Below are 20,583 nucleotides of genomic sequence, written 5' to 3'. Positions count from 1 at the left end.
TCGAGCGGCCGCCTGTTTTCAGCCGGTCCTGCCAGCTTGGGCTAGACGAAGGGCGGGATTCTCCCCTACCCGGCGGGGTGGGGGGTCCCGGCGGCATGGAGTGGCGTGAACCACTCCGGTGTTGGGCTGCCCCAAAGGTGCGGATTTCTCCGCACCTTTAGAGGCCAAGCCCTCACCTTGAGGGGCGAGCTCCACGCCGGAGTGGTTGGCGCGCCACCAGCCGGCAGGAAAGGCCTTTGGCGCCACGCCAAGTCGGGGCCGAAAGGACTTCGCCGGTCAGCGGAAGTCTGCGCAAGCGCGCGAGTGTCAGCAGCTGCTGACGTCATCCCCGTGCATGCGCAGGGAAGGTGTCTCTTACTCGTCGACCATCACGGAGTCTGTGGCTGAGGCAGAAGGAAAAGAGTGCCCCCACAGCACAGGCCCGCCCGCGGATCAGTGGGCCCTGATCGCGGGTCAGGCCACCATGGGGGCACCCCCGGGGCCAGATCACCCCACGCGCCCCCCCAGGACCCCGGAGCCCGCCCGCGTCGCCAGTCCCGCCGATAAGGTAGGTGGTTTGATTCACATCGGCAGGATTGACATGACAGCAGCGGGACTTCGGCCCATTGTGGGCCGGAGAATCGCCGGGGGGGGGGGCGGGGGGCGCGACCAGTGTGGCGTGATTCCCGCCCCTGCAGAATTTTCGGTGCCGGAGAATTCGGCGGCCGGCGGGGGCGGGATTCACACTACCCCCCCTGGCGATTCTCCGACCCGGCGGTGGCCGGGCCTGTGCCGTGGGGGCACTCTTTCCCTCCGCGCTGGCCAGTGCTGGGAACACGCTGGCGCTCCTATGCATGTGCCTACTCACGCCAGCCGGCGGAGGCCCTTTGGCGCTGGTTGGCACGGCGCCAACCACTCCAGCGCCGGCCTAGCACCCGACATTCCGGGCGGCCCGACGCCGGAGTGGTTCATGCCACTCCTTGGCGCCGGTACTGCTCGCCTCGCCGGATACCGGAGAATCCCGGCCTTGGTGTTTAACCGCAGGTGAGAAATTCGGAAGTTGTTTTCAGGCTCACAGCTGCAATGTGTACAGTACGTACAAAGTCTATAATGTACATACTGTGTACTTTCTCTTGGCCGCAGAAAAATACTTACCCCTGTACTTCGGTACAAGTGACAATAAATCAAATCAAATCAAAGATGTTGAATGCTGATAGTTCAGCCATCATTATGACAACAAATTCTGGGCCAATACTAGCTTTTAGGATAAAGAAACTATTACGAGAGCTTGAACTCCCTCATAATCTATAGAATTGTTCAGCTAAAGCTTCATAATTCTATTGTACATGAGGGAAACACAAGATTACACCTCAAAAACAGAGAGTGCTCATTCTAACGAATGTTATTGTTATATTCATCAATTATTTTATACTCTAAATCTAATTTTATTTCCTGGAAAAACCTCTTCAGTATTGATTCAACTGTCACCTGGTAACTTTGTAGTAAACCACTGATTTATATTTGATTTTGTGACTTAGTCTTGATTGATATTTCGATTTTGCTGTAAAACCACATTTACTGTCTCTCATCTAAGTTCAATATTTCTGAATATATAATCTGGGACAAGAAAATTAGCAGGAACAATCTCTCACACCTGATAAAATGTATCCCCTGTGCACTGATATGCAGTACCACCAGTAAAAGCTGTAAAGAAGTTTCAACCTTAAACCTGCAACATTTTTTGGTGAAAGAGTAAAACGGCAGAGTAAAATGACAATTGATAACATTGGGATTTTATGGATCGGCTAAACTGAGTTTCTCCTAGTTTAGTGAAGAAGAATGAGGCAAGACTTCAACCTTTCAATTCTGAAGAACATTAGTTCAAAAAATGAAATCATTCAGAAAATGCCTACAGAAGGAGTAAACTGATCTGACCTACTGGCTTTTTCTCGTCCATGCATTATTTTTCTCATTGAGATGGTAAGAATGTTTTTTTAAAAATGTTGTTTATCTGTTTTAAACTGAATAACGTTCATAGAGGTTTCCACTTTGACGTTTTCATAAAATCATGTCCTCCAATGCAAAACCATTATATATTAAAAATTACGTCATACATCTTTTCATTTGCATTAGTGCAAAATTTACAAATATGTGTTCTTGTTCATGCCACAGAGCCTGATGTCAATGTCAAGGAACATGGAGACATTCAGCTCTAATTTGGCAGAGGGCTTTATGCAGAGCTTGGAGCCCATCCTTTCCAACTTGGAAGTGGTGGACAACCCCACGACAGCACTTAGAGGCCCAGTTGTGATGCAGCGTCTGATGGCTGATAGCAGAAGTCATCCAACGTCCGAGTTCTAGTGACCAAGATCTTGAGATCTATGTTTTGTGCCATGCAGTCAAGCTTGGTGCCATGCACACTGCTACCACCATGGCTGTGAGTGCTCAAAGCAGCTTCAAGGGTCTCACAATACTAAGATTATTGAGGTGTTGCCCCAGGGAAGTGGCAGTGGTTCTGTAGATCAAACGGACATTCATGACTCACTTAAGGATCTCAATTGATATCCAGATGGGAAAGCCACTCACATATCTTCCTACCCCTGACTTAATCTGGGGTCCTCCTACCCAATCAAAAGGCCAACCCCCGGGTCCAGCGGTCACCTCAGGGAAAGACAGGTGAAAGGGTGTATAAAATCCTGCCCATTGAGTGTTGCAATGTGTGGGGGTGATTTGCCTGCCATGGCTGAACAGATACTGTGCGCAAGTTTGAGAGATATTGGTGTAGGCCTGCAGCAGTGCGGTGTGAGGTGAAGCCATGACTATTAGGTATCTGCCATGCCTGATACAGAATGTGGGTAAGTGAGTAAAGGGAGCTGGTGAGTGGAGCAGAATGTGAGACTGGTGGGTCATTGAAATGAAATGAATGAAAATCGCTTATTGTCACAAGTAGGCTTCAAATGAAGTTACTGTGAAAAGCCCCTAGTCGCCACATTCCGACACCTGTTCGGGAGGCTGTTACGGGAATCAAACCGTGCTGCTGGCCTGCCTTGGTCTGCTTTCAAAGCCAGCGATTTAGCCCTGTGCTAAACAGCCCTTTGGTAAGGATATGGCTTTTGAAAATGTACTCGCTCACCGTGGCCACTTGCGCAAGGTCATAAAACATCTTTTACACTGCATGCAGGTCCTTGGAGCTAGACTGTTTGCTTTGACAGAGGTGGCTATCTGATCTCACTGCCTTCTCATTGTCCCTCTGCAGAACGTCCTGGCCCCCAGTGGATAGAGGACCTCTCTTGTTCTGTTCACCTTCTGCACCAAGGCCTCCAGTGCTGCATCAAAGAACCTTGACGCACACACTCTGCTTTTTTGCTCCAATTCACAGTCTTTTTCCTGCTCAAAGACTCACAAACCGTACCAGTCCTGCTACAGCCACAATGCACCAAGAAGTGCAAACTGACTTTAAGTCATGCAGGTTATCTTTAAGTGGTGCAAGTCTCACGTGCCCCTGCTGAAGTGCGCAGATACTTAGCTGGATAGTTAGCACTGGGCTACACACTACTGTCATTTAATTTTGCAAGCAGCATGGGTTCGTACTGCCTGCATCACAACAAACAGACACAAGTTAATCTTGTATCACAATCTCAGAGCCTGTCTTAGTCTTTTTTTCCCCTCATTTTGATACAATGAGCATAAAGAGGGTGATCTGCACCTTATCAGTTTTCTGAAATTTTGAACATTAAAACTTTAGGTTGGTTAACAAATTCCTTAATCATCTTTCCAGAACCCTTAGGCCATGCTAAACCCATAGCCAAAAGAGCAGGTGCGCAATTTGCTCCTAGCTTCTACCAGTGACACTCTGGCTAGTTGCTAGGAGATGTGTGGCTAGAACTAACTTGCCATAGATTCTGCTCAGCACCTCACCACAGCAGGGTCATAGATTTTGGAAAATCAGTTATGTGTGGAATTGATTCTGTACCCTTCAACTGGTGAAGCATGGCACATTTGTATGATCTTAAGAAAGTTATTTGATATAATTACAGCAAAACCACTACTTAACATAGATCTCTCCCCTATCAAGATGCTTGTGGCTATAATACTGGACGTTATTGTGAACTGGTTTATCAGAATTCTGCTACAAGGAAGATGCAGAGTAGCAACAGGTTTAGCATGTTTACTTATTTCTAAAAAATATAAAAATAATTGAAAATTCCTTTAAAGATGCAGTTTGTATACAGATGTAGTTCAATATATTTTTGGAGCAATTGTATTGTGACACTTGAAAATGAAAACTAATATGGTGACAAACGAGGAGCAATTGAGAGTTTTATTTAATGTAGGCATCGTGCATTCCATTTTCTAAACTACAGTTCTGTGATCATCTCCCAACTTTATCTTGGCATCACTGAGAATCATTTAGTTTCTCTATGGCTGGTGAGCAGGCATTCCCTGCATAAACTGGCTACATATTTCAGCAAAATGGTAACTACTTTTGTGATAACATTATTACTTCAGGATGTGTTGAATACTTTTTCATTTGAACTTTAAAAAATCCCAAAAATAATTTTTGGCAGGATGGGTCCAAGCAACAAAGGAAGAGCAATGTTGGAAAGCAATAAGAATCAGTTTTGTTTGTTCAGTATTGCAACTTTTTTCTATTAATAAACACAGTAAATTTCCCACTTTCAACTTCCTTTTTAAAAGTCTCTCTGATAAACCATAATTTCTGACACAATTTGTATTTCCCTACCGAATAGTATTTTATATTATGTTTTTCATCTGGTTGCAAGAGCCTGTTAAAGGGGCATTTGGAAGTTAAACAATAAGATTCTCAAAATCACTTGGAAAAATCATTGCATCTGATATCATATGGGCCTTGCTTAAAATGCAAAAACCAAGTACAATAATGAATGCAGGTTACCCAGGTTTGCTTTATACCAGACCACATAATTAAGAAAATCAAGCCCTCACCTTCTGTGCCATTTTGTGTCATGGAATTATTATTGATACAGGAGTTGTCGGAATTTGGACCATTGGGAGATTCGCTACTTCCACTTACACGACTGTGTGGGCTCGCTAGATCCTGCATTTCCATAGACCTACAAACAAGAAATAGTCCTTGTATTTCAATGAAAACTATTATAAAAGTGTACATTTATATTATAAATTCCAGGCAAAATTAAGACATTTAGAAATGGTTTTGAGAAAAGTGCACTCATTTACTATCTTTGACTGACATACATTACAACAAAAATTCAACTTGGATGAAGTATTAAAAGGACTATTTTACAAATCTGAAAATGGTACATAGTTTTAACTGTAAATTATGAAATCAAGGATATACCATGTAATATACCACACAATCAAAACATTTTACATTTGCAGCGTTAGTTGTGTATCGCCGTCAAATTATTTTTATTAGAAAATAATATGAAAAACCGAATGCAGAAACCCATTGTTGGACATAATACCCTATCCAGCAATCAGGGTTTCAGAAGTGCCACCTAGTAACAATATTCAAAACATTTTATCAAAATTATGACCTTGCACAAATCAACTTAAGTGTCATCATCTGGCTCTTTGTCATAATTAACTTTTATCAATATATTTGTTCTATATTTAACCTAAAATATTACTTCTGAAACCTTAATGATTCTACAATTATACCATTCTTTGTAATTATTTGATGTGATTTTAAAACCTCAAGTGAACGTTAACATAACATGAATTTTATGTTTTGGACGAATACCACATATTTAAATGATATGTAAGTTTAGTTTGAATCAGCCATCTAGCTTGCTCCAACAACACAAGTACTTACTTACTATGTGCTCAATTGACACGGAATGAGGCACTGTGTTTACTCAGGCAAACTACTTAATTGTTTCTTTGTTTCCTTCCCAGCATGAAATATATTAAAACATTATTATGCTTTCTAATTTGTTTGCTTTAGGGATTATATAAAGCACAACCAATTGAAAAGGGATAAGATTTACACCCATCTAGTTTAGAATTGAATTAGGCTGCTTTAGTAATTTCGAGTACTTCAGTTGCCATTTGATCTCAGAAAACAGAGAGGGCTAAGCAACATTTCTTGTGTCTATTTGGTTTATGATTGAGTCCACATTTCACATCAAGCTGAACCAATTGAACAGCTAGTCTATGAGGTAAGTACACATATAGTTATTTCATTTTTATGATTTTTGAAACTGGAAGACGTGTCAAAACTAGACTGCGGAATTGAAGTATCAAGTCATTACTTCATGATCTGAAACATCTTTGAGATCTTCATTATTCGTTATGCACTTGGTGATAGAAGGCGCATTATTTTTAAAATCTAATGATTGCTCTCACAGCGAAAGATATAACAAGTATCACAAGAGACGTTGTGGAATATATGTTGTTATTGCTATTCTCAGTCACTATCCTGAAATATTTCAAATTTACTGACATACACTGAAGTACTAAGTGTTTTATCTCTTCCATATTAACTGTAAGGTATGTTCGTGAAATCATTCTTTATAATTGCATATTTTCAAACAAAAACGCAGAGCAAGCACAGGCACTGTCTAATCTCAGTGAATGGGGTAAAATTTCAACAACGCTCTTACCTGGAACCTGGAGGATCTGAAACATTGGAATCAGGTCGAGCTTTTTTCACCTGCCAGTCAAGAACAAAACAACTCCTTGTTATTCAAGTGTCACGGCTCACCATATTCCTGAACAATAGGCCTCAGCTTGAAAAAAAACATTCTTGCCCTTTATTAGAAAAAAAGAAAGAGACTGTGTAACAGAGTCACATTGTCTTTCGGTTGATCTTTTGTGCCATTTCCTCTTACAGGTCTTTTCTCCACCCATAACAGGGAAAGCAGCCAAATGATGAGAAGGTGATTCATCACTGGGTTAGACAGCTGCAAACTGGATTAGCCTCCTCCACCCCCCCCCCCCCCCCCACCCAGCCCCCCAACAAAAAAACATGCAAAGGAGTTTTGCAAAGGTAAGCAGCAAGAACTGGCTGAAAACAGGTAGCGGTTGGAAGCTGGACTTATTGAACCGAAGTAACTGAAGTATTTTACCTCCAGCATCTTCAGGTCTTTCAACTTCCACTCACATAACAAAATACCATTCCTGTTTCCTCCTCGAGCTACGGAACTGTCATCTATCGTGCTAGTTAATTTACTCAAGTCAGCATATGAATTTTACTGTAGTTCAGATCACAGCCGTTAAACTTTACACATTTAAATTTAAAGTAAACTACACAGATGTAATTGTTTTTTGAACTCACTGCTAAAACAGATATTAGAAAGTCTGTACATTTCAATTTGCTAATATTTCCAAAGTAATTTTGTTAATGATTATAAAGTGGCATGATGTCATTATTGTGTTGTCGGAAACACGGCAATGACTAAAGTTCAAAAGAACTTAATTGGCTGTAAAGAACTTTGGGAAGTCCTGTGGTCATGACAGGGGCTATATAAATGCAAGTCTTTTTTAAGATAAAGCTGTATAACAATTTCAAATAACATTGAAATCTTACTAATTATCAAAGAATGATTATACCTCAGAGGGAAAGCATTCATCCTCCTCCTCTGAAGGAGCAATTCACCTAGTGCCACTCCCCTACCTTTTCCACATAGCCCTGTAAATACTTATTTTTCAGATAATGATCCAATTGGGTAGATACAGGGCCTCAGCGGGGAATACCCCAACAAAGCCACACCTAGTGCTGTTTTCTGCACAGAGGAGCTGCGCTTGCCGGAAACCCTCAGGGCAGAAGGAGATTAAGATGCTATTTTTACATGCCGTCCCGATCTCTCGAACCCCAAACGCCACCCTCCACCCCCTCCAAGCCCCAACTCACCTGGAGGGGGTTCTCAGGACCCCACACAACCCCCCTCACCCACGTTGGGTACCCCCAGGCCCAATCCGCAATGTGGGAAAATGCCAGCTTAACATCCTGGAAGTGCCACGTGGGCACCTTGGTAGTGCCACTCTGTCACCCAGGTGACAGTGCCAAGGTGCCAGGTGGCACCAGCAGTGCCAGGGTGCCAGCCTGCCCAGAGAGCAAGCACCTGGGGTCCTCCAATCCCCTGGGAGACCCCGAGTGTCGTTCCATCTGGTTCCCATTTGTGGAGACCAGAACTGAACAGCGCTCGCCCAAGATCTCCAAGGCGAGGGGGTTAGATCCTATCAACTTGGGTAAAAGTGATCCACCCACAATGGACATTCATTTTTCCTAGCAAAGTTATAACCTCACATTTTTCCACTCTGTATTTCATCTGCAATGTTCTTGCCCACTGACTGTCCAAATCATCTTGAAGCCACTTTGCATCTTCCTCACAACACATATTTCCACCTAGCTTTGTGTCATCCACAAATTTGAAAATATTACATTTGGTCCCCCACATCTAAATCATTGATACATGTTGTGAACAGCTAGGGCCCAAATAGTGATGCTTGCAGTATCTCACTAGTCACACCCTACCAATGAAAGCATGACCCGTTTATTCCTACTCTCTTTTCTGCCTGTTTGCGAATCCTTAATCTTTTCTGCCTGTTTGCCAATCCTTAATCCATGCCAGTATATCACACCCTATACCATGTGCTTTAATTTTGGTAATCAACTTCCCAGGCAGTGTATTCCAGATCCTAACCACCCACTGCATGAAAACATTACTTCTTTTGCGAATTACCTTGAATCCATGCCCTCTGGCTTTTGATCCTTCCACCAATAGGGATAGTTTCTTTCTGCCTGCACTGTCCAGACTCCTCAAGATTTTGAATACATCTATCAAGCCTCCTCTAGACCTTCTCCTCCAAGGACAATATTCCCAACTTCTCCAAACTTTCTACAAAACTGAAGTTCTTCATCTCTGGAACCAGTTTTTTAAAAAGTATTTTTAAATCGACAAATTTTCAACATTTTGACAATATAAAAACCCCAAATCAACAAAAATCCCCAAACCACCCCCACCCGAAACACCCCCCATAACAGTCAATGAAAACCAACTCTCGAAAGTGCACGATCAACAAACCCCAAGAATTGTAGAACCCCTCCTTCACTCCCCTCAGCTCAAACTTCACCTTTTCCAGGGTCAAAAACTCCAGCACGCCAAGACACAGGGTGGAGAAGCTGACCTCCACCCCAACAAGACCCGCCTACGAGCGATCAGAGAGGCGAAGGCTAAGACATCTGCCCCCGCACCTGCCTGCAACTCCGGCAGGTCAGACACCCCAAATATGTCTTCCAGGGGACCGGCGCCACATCCACATGCAAGGCTACCGAGATTGTATGAAACTCCATCCTCTAAAGCCTCTCCAGCTTCATGCAGGACTGAAACATATGTACATGGTTCACGGGTCCCTCCCACATTGCTCCAGACATCCTCCACCCCCTCGAACCGCACACTCATCCTTGGTTTTGTGAGGTGCGCCTTGTACACTACCTTCAGCCGCAACCTCGCACACGAAGTCGAGGCATTGACCCTCCACAGCACCTCACACCACAGTTCCTCCTCCAGCGCCACCCCCTGCTCTTCCTCTCACTTTGTCTTAATACCCTCCATGGACACCCATTCCTCCTCAACAGTCCTTCTGTAAATCGCCAAGGCGACTCCCCTCTCAAACCCCCCCTCCACCCTCGTACTTCTCTCCCAGCTCCTCTAAACTCATCAATTGCCTCGCTAGAGCCAAATCCTTCATTTCCTTGATCCCTTTCTCATCCCATCCTCAAAACCTCGCATCCATCCTACCCAGCTCAAACCCATAATTCCCCCTAATCGTGTCCGTCCGTCCCCTCCCCGCCCGGCCCAGCCCCCAGCTTAAAGTGCTGTCTAAACTGCCTCCAAATCTTCAACATGGCCACCACCACCGGACTCACCGAGTACTTTCCTGGGGCCTTCGGGAACGGCGCCGTTACCAGCGCCTGTAACACCGACCTCCTGACAAGAGCCCGCTTCCATCTTTACCCACAGAGCGCCCCCCCCCCTCCCCTTGCTCCAGCCCCACACCTTCTCCGCGTTCGCCGCTCAATAATGCAGCAGGTTTGGGAGGCCTAGCCCCCGCCTCCCCTCCATCTGCCGTCCCCTCTGCAGCATCATTCTCCTAATCCTGGCCACTTTCCCCCCAAACGAACAAAGAGATTAGCTTGTACAACCCCCTGAAGAAGGACTTAGGTAAAAAGACCAGGACACATTGGAACAAAAATAGGAATGACGGCAAAACATTCATTTTAACTGCCTGCATCCAGCCCGTCAACGACAGAGAGACCTTGTCCCACCTCAGCAAATTGGCCTTCACCCTCCCACCAACTAGTGAAATTAAACGTCCAAAGCCCTGCCCAATCCCAGGCCACCTGCACCCCCAAATACCTAAAGTGGGTTGCTGCCAAGTGGATGGTAGCTCTCCCACCCCTGTTCCCACTCCCGACGGGGAGACCATAAAATACTCACTGTTCCCGAGATTCAATTTATACCCCGAAAACATCCCAAATCTCTGGAGCAGCTCCATTACACACCCCACCGACCCGCTCGGTTCCGAAATATACAATATAGGGACACCCTATGTTCCAACCCCCGCCCCTCACTATCCCCTTCCACAGCCCCAAGCTCCTCAACGCAAGGACCAAGAGCTCTATAGCCAATGCAAACAGAAGGGGGGGACATAGGACATCCCTGCCTCGTACCTCAGTGCAGTGCGAAATACCCTGAATTCAAGGTGTTAGTGCGCACACTTGCCATCGCTCCTTATATAACAGTTGTACCCACGCCACAAACTTCGGTCCAATCCCAAATCTCTCCAGTAGTGCCATCAAATATCTCCACTTTATCCGATCAAATGACTTCTCCGCATACAGCGCCAGTACCAACTCCATCAGGAATGAGATAGAGAATCTGGTGAATCCAGCTCCATCAGGAATGAGATAGAGAATCTGGTGAATCCAGCTCCATCAGGAATGAGATAGAGAATCTGGTGAACTGGTGCAACGATAATAATCTCTCCCTCAATGTCAATAAAACGAAGGAGTTTGTCACTGACTTCAGGAAGCAGAGAGGAGTACATGCCCCTGTCTACATCAATGGGAACGAAGTAGAAAGGGTCAAGAGCTTCAAGTTTTTAGGTGTTCAGATTACCAACAACCTACCCTGGTCTCCCCATGCCGACAATATAGTTAAGAAAGCCCACCAACGACTCTACTTTCTCAGAAGACTAAGGAAATTTGGCATGTCAGCTTCGACTCTCACCAACTTTTACAGATGCATCATTTCTGGTTGTATCACAGCTTTGTATGGTTCCTGCTCTGCCCAAGACCGCAGGAAACTACAAAAGGTTGTGAATGTAGCCCAGTCCATCACGCAAACCAGCCTCCCATCCATTGACTCTATCTATAATTCCTGCTGCCTCGGAAAGGCAGCCAGCATAATTAAGGACCACACGCACTCCAGACATACTCTCTCCCACCTTCTTCCATCAGGAAAAAGATACAAAACTTTGAAGTCACGTACCAACCGACTCAGGAACAGCTTATTCCCTGCTGACATCAGACTTTTGAATGGACCTACCTCGTCTTAAGTTGATCTTTTCTCTACATCCCAGTTATGACTGTAACATTGCATTCTGTAGTCTCTCCTTCCTTCCCTATGTACGGTTTGTGTTGTCCGTATAGCATGCAAGAAACAACACTTTTCACTGTATACTAATAAATGTGACAATAATAAATCAAATCAAATCCCTTCCCTCCGCTGGTGAAAGGACCACATTCAACAAAATCTCACGTTCACGAACAACTGTCTTCCTTTCACAAACCCCTTCTGGTCCTCCCCAATCACCTTCGGGAGACACCCTTCCAACCTTAACACCAACACCTTTGCCAGTATCTTGGCATCTACATTCAGCAGAGATATGGGCCTATATGACACACACTCCAATGTCTCCTTGTCCTTCCTTAACAACAATGAGATGGAAGCCTGCCCCATCGTTTACGGCAAGACACCCCTACCCATTGCATCCTCAAACATTCCTGTGGTATTCTTTGTGATTCTTTTATCAGGATGGATGTTGTAGTGTTCACAAAGATCACAGAAGCTAACTTCATTAACAAAGCTAACATTTATTTACAATACTTATCAAAGCTTAGCCACTTAATCCTATAGTAAACAATAATCTACTAATCTACAATCTACATTCTACTAACACTAGTCTCTACACTCTATCTATAACTGTACTCTGATCTCTCTCACGACACCTACGTTCTCCTCTCCAGCCTTCTCCAAGAAGTCTGTGAGTCAGTGCTTTATATAATTCTGCATCAAGCTCCACCTAGTGGTTAACTATGATATTAAATTAACCCTTTGTATTCTGAACATTTCCCATAATGTCACAATTCCCACCATCAACAGTGCCAACCTGTCCTTAAATTTCGATTAAAATGCGACGGGGAACCCGTTAGGCCCTGCTGCCTTCCCTGCCTGCATCCTCCCAATTGCCTCGTTCACCTCCTGCTCCCCTACCGGCTCTTTCAACCCTGCCTTATCTTCCTCTCCCAGCCTCGGATACTCGGATACTACTAGGTTGGCGATCACACTGGAAGGCCTGGAGCACGACATCAGCACCATAAGTGATGGTATCCAAGATGTAGCTCAGTCAGTGATGGCCATGGCTGAGCACCTCAACAGCATATCGTGGGGAGACAGTGGCATAGTGGTATTGTCATTGGACTACTAATCCAAAGAACCGGAGTCATGCTCTGGGGACCCAGATTCGAATCCCACCACGGCAGGTGGTAAAATGTGAATTCAATAAAAAATCTGGAATTAAAAGTCTTAAGGTGACCATACCTGGTCTGGGCTACATGTAACTCCAGAGCCACAGCAATGTGGTTGACTCTTAAAAATGCCCTCAGGGATGGGCAATAAATGCTGACCCAGCCAGCAACACCCACATCCCGTCAACAAATTCCCGTTAAATGCTGGGGGACGTGTCCTTGACATAGGTGGACCTTTCTGAGGTGCTGCGGAGTATGTCCCAGTCTCAGGTGGGCATTACAAAGGAGCTAGAAAACATGTGAGTTGCTGGGGGACATGTCCCAGCCTCAGGTAGATCTTGCCGGGGCACTGTGGAGCATCACCCAGTCTCAGGTGGGCATTGCTGAGGCACTCCAGAGCATGTCCCAGTTGCTGAGGACTCTGCCCCAGACACAGGTGGACATTGGCGAGGCACTGCAGGGCATGGCCTGCTCACAGAGTGACATCGCTGAGGGCATCAACACCATGTTGCATGGCCTGCCCTGGGCATGTTGCCCAGGGGCCGTAACTGGGACCATGTTGCAGACATTGGGGAGCCGCCAGGGCTATCACAGCCAGGTGATGCATGGGCATCCAGAGCTCAATCCAATTACCCCTCCATGCCGAGGTGAGTCCTAGGGCCCTACAGGCACCAATTGGGAGGTGGGAGTGCTGGAGGATGAACCGGAGCCTCTCCACAATGGTGATCACTAGCCACCCCCCCTCCCCCACCCTGAGTCCACCCCTCTGACAACAGCACTTCTTGGGGTGTTATAACCTGCCTACTTACGATTGGCTGGGGACTAATGACTATCCCACAATCCTATGGGAGTATGAACTTCCCCAATGAGGGGGGCGGAGAAACTCCTAGTATAAATAAGCTGGCCAGTTCAGGAACCAGCAGGAAGGAGAAGGTAGCAAGGGAAGTTACTGCTCCTGTTATGTATATATTATTATAGTAAATAAACGTTATTACTTTGTATCCTTAAAAGTCGTGCTGGATTCTTCGTGGCCCTTACAAAACTGGCGACGAAGGTAAAAGTGAATAGCTGTCTACACTGCTGAAGCCACCTCCCTGGATTTTTGTTGGATACAGGTTGGAAGTTGTTTTCTATTATACCATGCCTCTGTACGGACGTTTGGATGTTTTTGATGCTGTGCTGGAAAGCTGGAACCAGTACACACAACGGATGCGTTACTATTTCCGGGCAAACAATATCACTGAAAACGAGCGCCAGGTAGTCATATTGCTCACTGCCTGCGGGCCGCATACGTTTGGGGTGATTAGGAGCCTTACGTACCCAGCTGCGCCGGACACCAAAACGTTTGACGAACTTGTGAATATAGTGGGGCAACATTTTAACCCAACCCCGTCCACGATAGTCCAGCGTTACCGGTTTAATACCGCTGAGAGGACCCCTGGAGAATCCCTTGCCGATTTTTTTTATCCAGGCTACGCGGGATTGCGGAATACTGTGACTATGGTGAGACCTTGTCAGAAATGTTACGCGACCGTTTGGTTTGCGGTATTAACAATGCAGCAACCCAGAGAAAGTTGTTAGCGGAGCCAACATTGACTTTTCAACAGGCAATACAAATAGTCTTGTCCCGAGAGAGCGCAGAGCGAGGAGTACAGGAGCTACAGGGAATGGAAGTGCATGCCTTGGGGCGCAACCCTTTCCTCCCAAAAACGTCCCCCCCGCACTCCTGCGGTACCTTGGGCGAGGCAACGACCGGACCGACGCCAGTGGCCATCGTACATTCCTCCCCGAAGGGAGCCTTCTCCAGAGCCAATGGATGAGGAGCCATGTCCGTGTCAGACTTGTAGGCGCCGACCCCGTCGCGGACGGCGGTCCTGGGGACGCCAGAGGCGCCGTCGTTCCGACTGAAACTGGGACCGGCCCAGGGGCCGTAACTGGGACCAGCCCAGAGGCCGTACCTTCCATGTGGATGAACCTGTGGCGACCACTCCTGAGGACGTGGAGACGGAGGACGACTGCCTGCAGCTGCATTGTGTGGCAGCTCCCCGTGTGGCCCCCATTAAGGTGACAGTATGGGTCAATGGCCACCCGCTTGAGATGGAGTTGGATACTGGCGCAGCGGTCTCCGTGATCGCCCAGAGGACATTCGACCGCATCAAGCAGGGTATACAGACTCTTACATTAACTGACACACAGGCCAGGTTGGCCACCTACACGGGGGAACCACTGGACATTGCAGGAACTACAATGACCCCTGTTGTCTATGGACGGCAGGCGGGGCGTTTCCCACTTATCGTAGTGGGTGGCCATGGGCCCAGCCTGTTGGGTCGGGACTGGTTGCGCCATTTGCGGTTGCAATGGCAGCATATCCTCCAAACAGTTTCTGGAGGGTTGACTGAGGTGCTAGGACGATACCCAGAGGTATTCCAGCCTGGTTTGGGGAAAATAAAAGGGGCCGTAGCCCGTATCCAAGTTGAACCAGGAGCCACGCCGCGCTATTTCCGGGCGCGCCCAGTGCCTTACGCTTTGCTCGAGAAGGTAGAAGGGGAACTCACTCGTTTGGAGACTTTGGGTATTATCACGCCCGTCCGTTTTGCTGACTGGGCAGCACCAATTGTACCAGTAATGAAACCAGATGCCACAGTTCGCTTGTGTGGCGACTATAAACTTACAGTGAATACAGTTTCCCGACTCGACCGATACCCAATGCCTCGCATAGAGGATCTCTACGCGAAACTTGCAGGTGGACTCTCATTCACAAAATTAGATATGAGTCACGCCTACCTGCAGTTGGAGCTGGACCCTGCCTCCCGACCATATGTAACAATTAACACACACCGGGGTCTGTATGAATATACACGGTTGCCCTTTGGAGTATCCTCTGCCTGCGCAATTTTTCAACGTGTTATGGAGGGCATTTTGAGAGGTTTACCACGTGTGGCTGTCTACCTAGATGACGTGTTGATTACAGGGACGTCGGAGCAAGAGCATTTGGAAAATCTGGAGGCTGTCCTTAGACGCCTTTCGGAAGCTGGAGTCCGTTTATGTCACACAAAGTGCTTATTTCAGGCAAAAGAAGTAGTCTACCTAGGTTATCGGGTGGACAGCGAGGGTCTGCACCCCGTCGCAGAGAAGGTGCGTGCAATTCAACATGCCCCCACCCCGACTGACACTTCGCATCTTCGTTCTTTTCTCGGTCTCGTAAACTATTACGGGAAGTTCCTCCCCAATCTGGCAACTACGCTGGCCCCCTTGCACCTGCTGCTAAAGAAAAATCACACCTGGGTTTGGGGTCAGCCACAAGAAACCGCTTTCCGGCGGGTAAAGCAACAATTGTCGTTGTCTGGGTTACTAACCCACTATGATCCGGGAAAGCCTTTGCTCGTCACATGTGATGCATCCCCGTATGGTATTGGGGCCGTCCTGTCCCACAAGATAGCGAACGGGGCCGAGCGACCGATAGCTTTCGCCTCCCGCACATTGACTGCAGCGGAGAAAAAGTACGCCCAGATCGAGAAGGAGGGCCTGGCAGTGGTTTTCGCGGTGAAACGCTTCCACCAGTATGTGTACGGCCGCCATTTCACTATCGTGACTGATCATAAGCCCCTGCTGGGACTCTTCAGAGAGGATAAGCCAATACCGCCCATTGCTTCTGCACGGATCCAGCGCTGGGCTTTGTTGCTTGCTGCATATGAGCATTCTCTGGAGCACAAACCAGGTACGCAGATAGCAAATGCCGACGCACTGAGCCGATTGCCTTTATCGACCGGCCCCATGTCGACCCCCACGACCGGTGAGGTGGTTGCAACCCTAAATTTTATGGACACCTTGCCTGTCACGGCATCACAGATCCGTGAGTGGACCCAGACAGAGCCAGTCTTGTCAAAGGTTCGGCACATAGTCCTGTATGGTGGGCAGCATAGACAGCTCCCAGGCGAGTTGCGGGCATTTTCCTCCAAGCTGTCAGAGTTCAGCGTGGAAGACGGCATTCTCTTATGGGGGACGCGTGTGATTGTCCCGGAAAAAGGCCAGGAGCTGATATTATCAGACTTGCACAATAGGCATCCGGGCGTGACCAAGATGAAAATGTTGGCCCAGAGTTATGTCTGGTGGCCAGGCCTCGACACCGACATTGAGAAGGTGGCCCAAAACTGCTCCATTTGCCAGGAGCATCAGAAGCTTCCGCCGGCCGCGCCTCTACATCACTGGGAATGGCCAGGGCGGCCTTGGGCACGCTTACATGCAGATTTCGCAGGCCCTTTTCAGGGATCCATGTTCCTTCTACTAATTGACGCCCAGTCCAAATGGCTGGAGGTGCATAAGATGCAGGGGACAAAGTCCTGCGCAACAATTGAAAAGATGCGTTTATCATTTAGTACGCATGGCCTCCCCGAGGTGCTGGTCACGGATAATGGCACTCCATTCACGAGTGAGGAGTTTGCTAGGTTTACAAAGATGAACGGCATCCGCCATATCCGCACTGCCCCTTACCACCCGGCTTCAAATGGGTTGGCAGAGCGTGCAGTGCAAACATTCAAAAGAGGCATAAAGAAGCAGTCTTCCGGATCAATGGACACGAGACTGGCTCGCTTTTTGTTTACGTACAGGACCACCCCCCATGCAGTGACTGGGGTAGCTCCCGCAGAACTCCTAATGGGCCGAAGACCTCGCACCCGCCTTAGTATGGTTTTCCCGGACATTGGCGCAAAAGTACGCCGCACACAAGAACGGCAGGGACAGGGATTGTCTCGGCATCGTCCGATTCGGCAGTTTGCGCCCGGTGACCCAGTATTCGTGCGGAATTTTGCTGGTGGTGCCCAATGGGTTCCTGGTGTAATCTTTCGCCAAACGGGCCCGATATCTTACCAAGTGCAAGCCCAGGGTCGTCTCCAGCGAAAACATGTTGACCACGTCCGGTCCAGAAGATCATCCCCTCAAAAGATTCCCCGTCCCCGGAGCTCATTTCAACAGCCGCAAAGACCAGAGACAAGGGAAGGTAGTCCTCAAAATCTTGCACTGGTGCCTCACTCGAAGCCTGCGCAGGTCGTTACGGGACCGAATGGAGATAGAGACGCTGACATGACGGAGGCAGCAGACTCTGACTCGGAGATGGAGACACAGGATGCATCAGAGGGGGAATCCTCGGGTCCACAGGCCGTGGATGTACAACCGCGCCGTTCATCACGGAAGCGCCGGTCTCCGTCTCGTTACACGCCGCCTGATCCAGCGCTGCGTGCAAATGGCGTCCGGCCTGCGGCCAAACGAGTTTGACGCCTTCCTTCGCCAGGGTCTTCGGTGGATTCCTTGGACTTTGGGGGAGAGGGATGTTATAACCTGCCTACCTACGATTGGCTGGGGACTAATGACTATCCCACAATCCTATGGGAGTATGAACTTCCCCAATGAGGGGGGCGGAGAAACTCCTAGTATAAATAAGCTGGCCAGTTCAGGAACCAGCAGGAAGGAGAAGGTAGCAAGGGAAGTTACTGCTACTGTTATGTATATATTATTATAGTAAATAAACGTTATTACTTTGTATCCTTAAAAGTCATGCTGGATTCTTCGTGGCCCTTACAAAATGGGGTCAGCGTGCGAACAGGGTGGCATGGCAAGGCATGTGCCAACGCTAGGTCGGACAGGGTCCACTGGCCCCAAACCCTCCAGCGAATGCATCTGAAGTCAGGGGACACGGTAGGCAACAGGCCGCCCCAGCCCTGATGTGCATGCATGTTTGAAATTAAGAATTCAGATATTTCTTGCTCAGCGCATTTTGCAACAAGGCAACTAAAAAGGCGAGAATCAACCTCTACAGCAAGGTACAATGCAACATGTTTACTTTAGGGCAGCGTGGTAGCACAAGTGGCTTCACAGCACCAGGGTCCCAGGTTCGATTCCCCGCTGGGTCACTGTCTGTGTGGAGTCTGCACGTTCTCCCCGTGGCTGCGTGGGTTTTCTCCGGGTGCTCCGGTTTCCTCTCACAGTCCAAAGGCGTGCAGGTTAGGTGGATTGGCCATGCTAAATTGCCCTTAGTGTCCAAAAAAAAGGTTAGGAGGAGTTATTGGTTACGGGGATAGGGTGGAAGTGAGGGCTTAAGTGGGTCGGTGCAGACTCGAGGGGCCGAATGGCCTCCTTCTGCACTGTATGTTCTATGTTTTTCACAAATATGTAATCTGATTATTAATCATTTGTTTATTGTGTGCATTCATATTTTAAGGCCAGACACTAATTATTTTCAATGGAAAAGGAAGAAATTACACTCCTCTAAATTAATTGAATAACATCACATTTTGTTGAAGATAATGGAAGTGTGTTATGCGTTGTCACCACTGTACTTATTAACTTGTTCAATATTCATTGAATCAAACCAAACTAAATTTGAGAAATAAGACTTAAAATTTGATTCTGGTAAGTCAATGGGCAAGATTCTCTGGCCTCCCTGCGGCCTGTTTTGAGGCCAGCGGCGGTATCTTCTGGTCCCACCACGGTGAACGGGATTTCCCATTGAATCCACTCCACACTGCCAGGAAACCCGCAGCGGAGGTGCGCTTTTGGCGGGAAGGGAGGACACGCCAGCATGACCAGCCGGGAAGATCTCGCCCAATCTTATTATTGCTTTGGGAAAACTGTCAACCAAAATGATCAAGTTTGGAATTCTCCCATCAGGGGTCTAAGGGCGGGATTCTCGGGGGGTCGGAAATTCACTCCCGAGGACCTTTACATGGTCCACGACCCGCCCATGACAATCCTGCGGCGGGCGGGGCAGAAGAATCCGGCCCTAAGTCCCTTGACAGAGGTGGGAATGTGGAGAGCTTCACACTGCGAGGGCTTCCCCCACCCACTGCTATAGTATTCAGGGTCCAGGATTGCTGCCGGTCTCCATCCTGAACTTCAGCTGAGTTCTGACATTTGCATGCCAGTTTCTTCCAAACATGTGTTCGCACTGGTGTGTTTCTCGCTTGTGCTGTGGAGAATCGGGCATCAGGGTGGAGCCTTCATCTGCATCTCATTAACGGGATGCAAATAAGTATCAGGGTAGCCTCCAGCTGGTTTCGCGATCCGCCCTGGTGGGCATTAATGGAAGATCCTGCTGTAACTTCACGCTGAAGTAAAACCGATTTTGGGCATCATGCTGAATTCTGCCCCCCGCTGGTGCCTGCTATCGAACCTGCCAACAGGGGCTTGGGAGATCTCCACACCAAATTTACTGAATGGCCCCCAAATAAAGAAATTGCCAGTAAGATTTCACTTTTTGTAACTTTTAATTTAACACAAATCAAGTCCTTCATTTCTTTAATTCCCCCTCCCATCCCATCTCTGAAACCTCGCATCGATCCTCCTGTGCTTGAACCCATGATTCCCCCTCATCGGCATTCTCCCTGACCTAGCCCCCAGCTTCAAAATAGCCACCACCACCGGACTCACTGAGTACTTTCCTGGAGCCATCGGGAGCAGTGTTGTTGTTAGTGCCCACAACCCCGACCCCCCACATGAGCCCTCCTCCATCTTAATGCATCGGAACTCCCCCTCCTTGGTCCAGCCCCTCACCTTCTCCGCATTCGCCGCCCACTAGTAGTACAGTAAATTTGGGAGGCATGGCCCCCACCCCGCCGCCGATCGCCTTCTCTGCAAGACCACCCTCCTAATCCTGACCACATCCCCCCAGCCCCCCTACCTCCAAATAAACAAGGAGATCAATTTGTCCACCCCCTTGAAGAAGGATTTTGGTAAAAAGACCAACAGGCACAGAAATAGGAACAAAAATCATGGTAACAGATTCATTTTAACTGCCTATACCCAGCCCGCCAATGACAAAGGGAGGTTGTCCCATCTTAACAAATCGACCTTCA

At 47.7% G+C, this 20,583-nt stretch overlaps 1 protein-coding gene across 12 annotated transcripts in view; it reads right to left on the bottom strand.

Annotated features, from left to right (window-relative positions):
• Positions 1-20,583, bottom strand: part of eya1 (EYA transcriptional coactivator and phosphatase 1) — a 314,469-nt gene that overhangs the window by 277,519 nt on the left and 16,367 nt on the right. For 11 of the 12 annotated variants that reach the window (XM_072467575.1, XM_072467570.1, XM_072467574.1 and 8 more), the window contains exons 2-3: positions 6,585-6,634; positions 4,945-5,072 (exon numbers count right to left, since the gene is read on the bottom strand). In XM_072467575.1, coding sequence (XP_072323676.1) covers positions 4,945-5,068 — 124 coding nt within the window. In that variant the 5' untranslated portion in view covers positions 5,069-5,072; positions 6,585-6,634. Of the gene's footprint in view, positions 1-4,944; positions 5,073-6,584; positions 6,635-20,583 lie in introns of those variants that run through there. The other variant, XM_072467580.1, reaches the window with a different exon arrangement.

The sequence above is a fragment of the Scyliorhinus torazame genome, chromosome 11, assembly GCF_047496885.1.
Source record: "Scyliorhinus torazame isolate Kashiwa2021f chromosome 11, sScyTor2.1, whole genome shotgun sequence".
NCBI classification, from domain to species: domain Eukaryota; kingdom Metazoa; phylum Chordata; class Chondrichthyes; order Carcharhiniformes; family Scyliorhinidae; genus Scyliorhinus; species Scyliorhinus torazame.
Note: the sequence above shows the minus strand (reverse complement) of the source record. Positions and strands in the feature narration are given on the sequence as shown.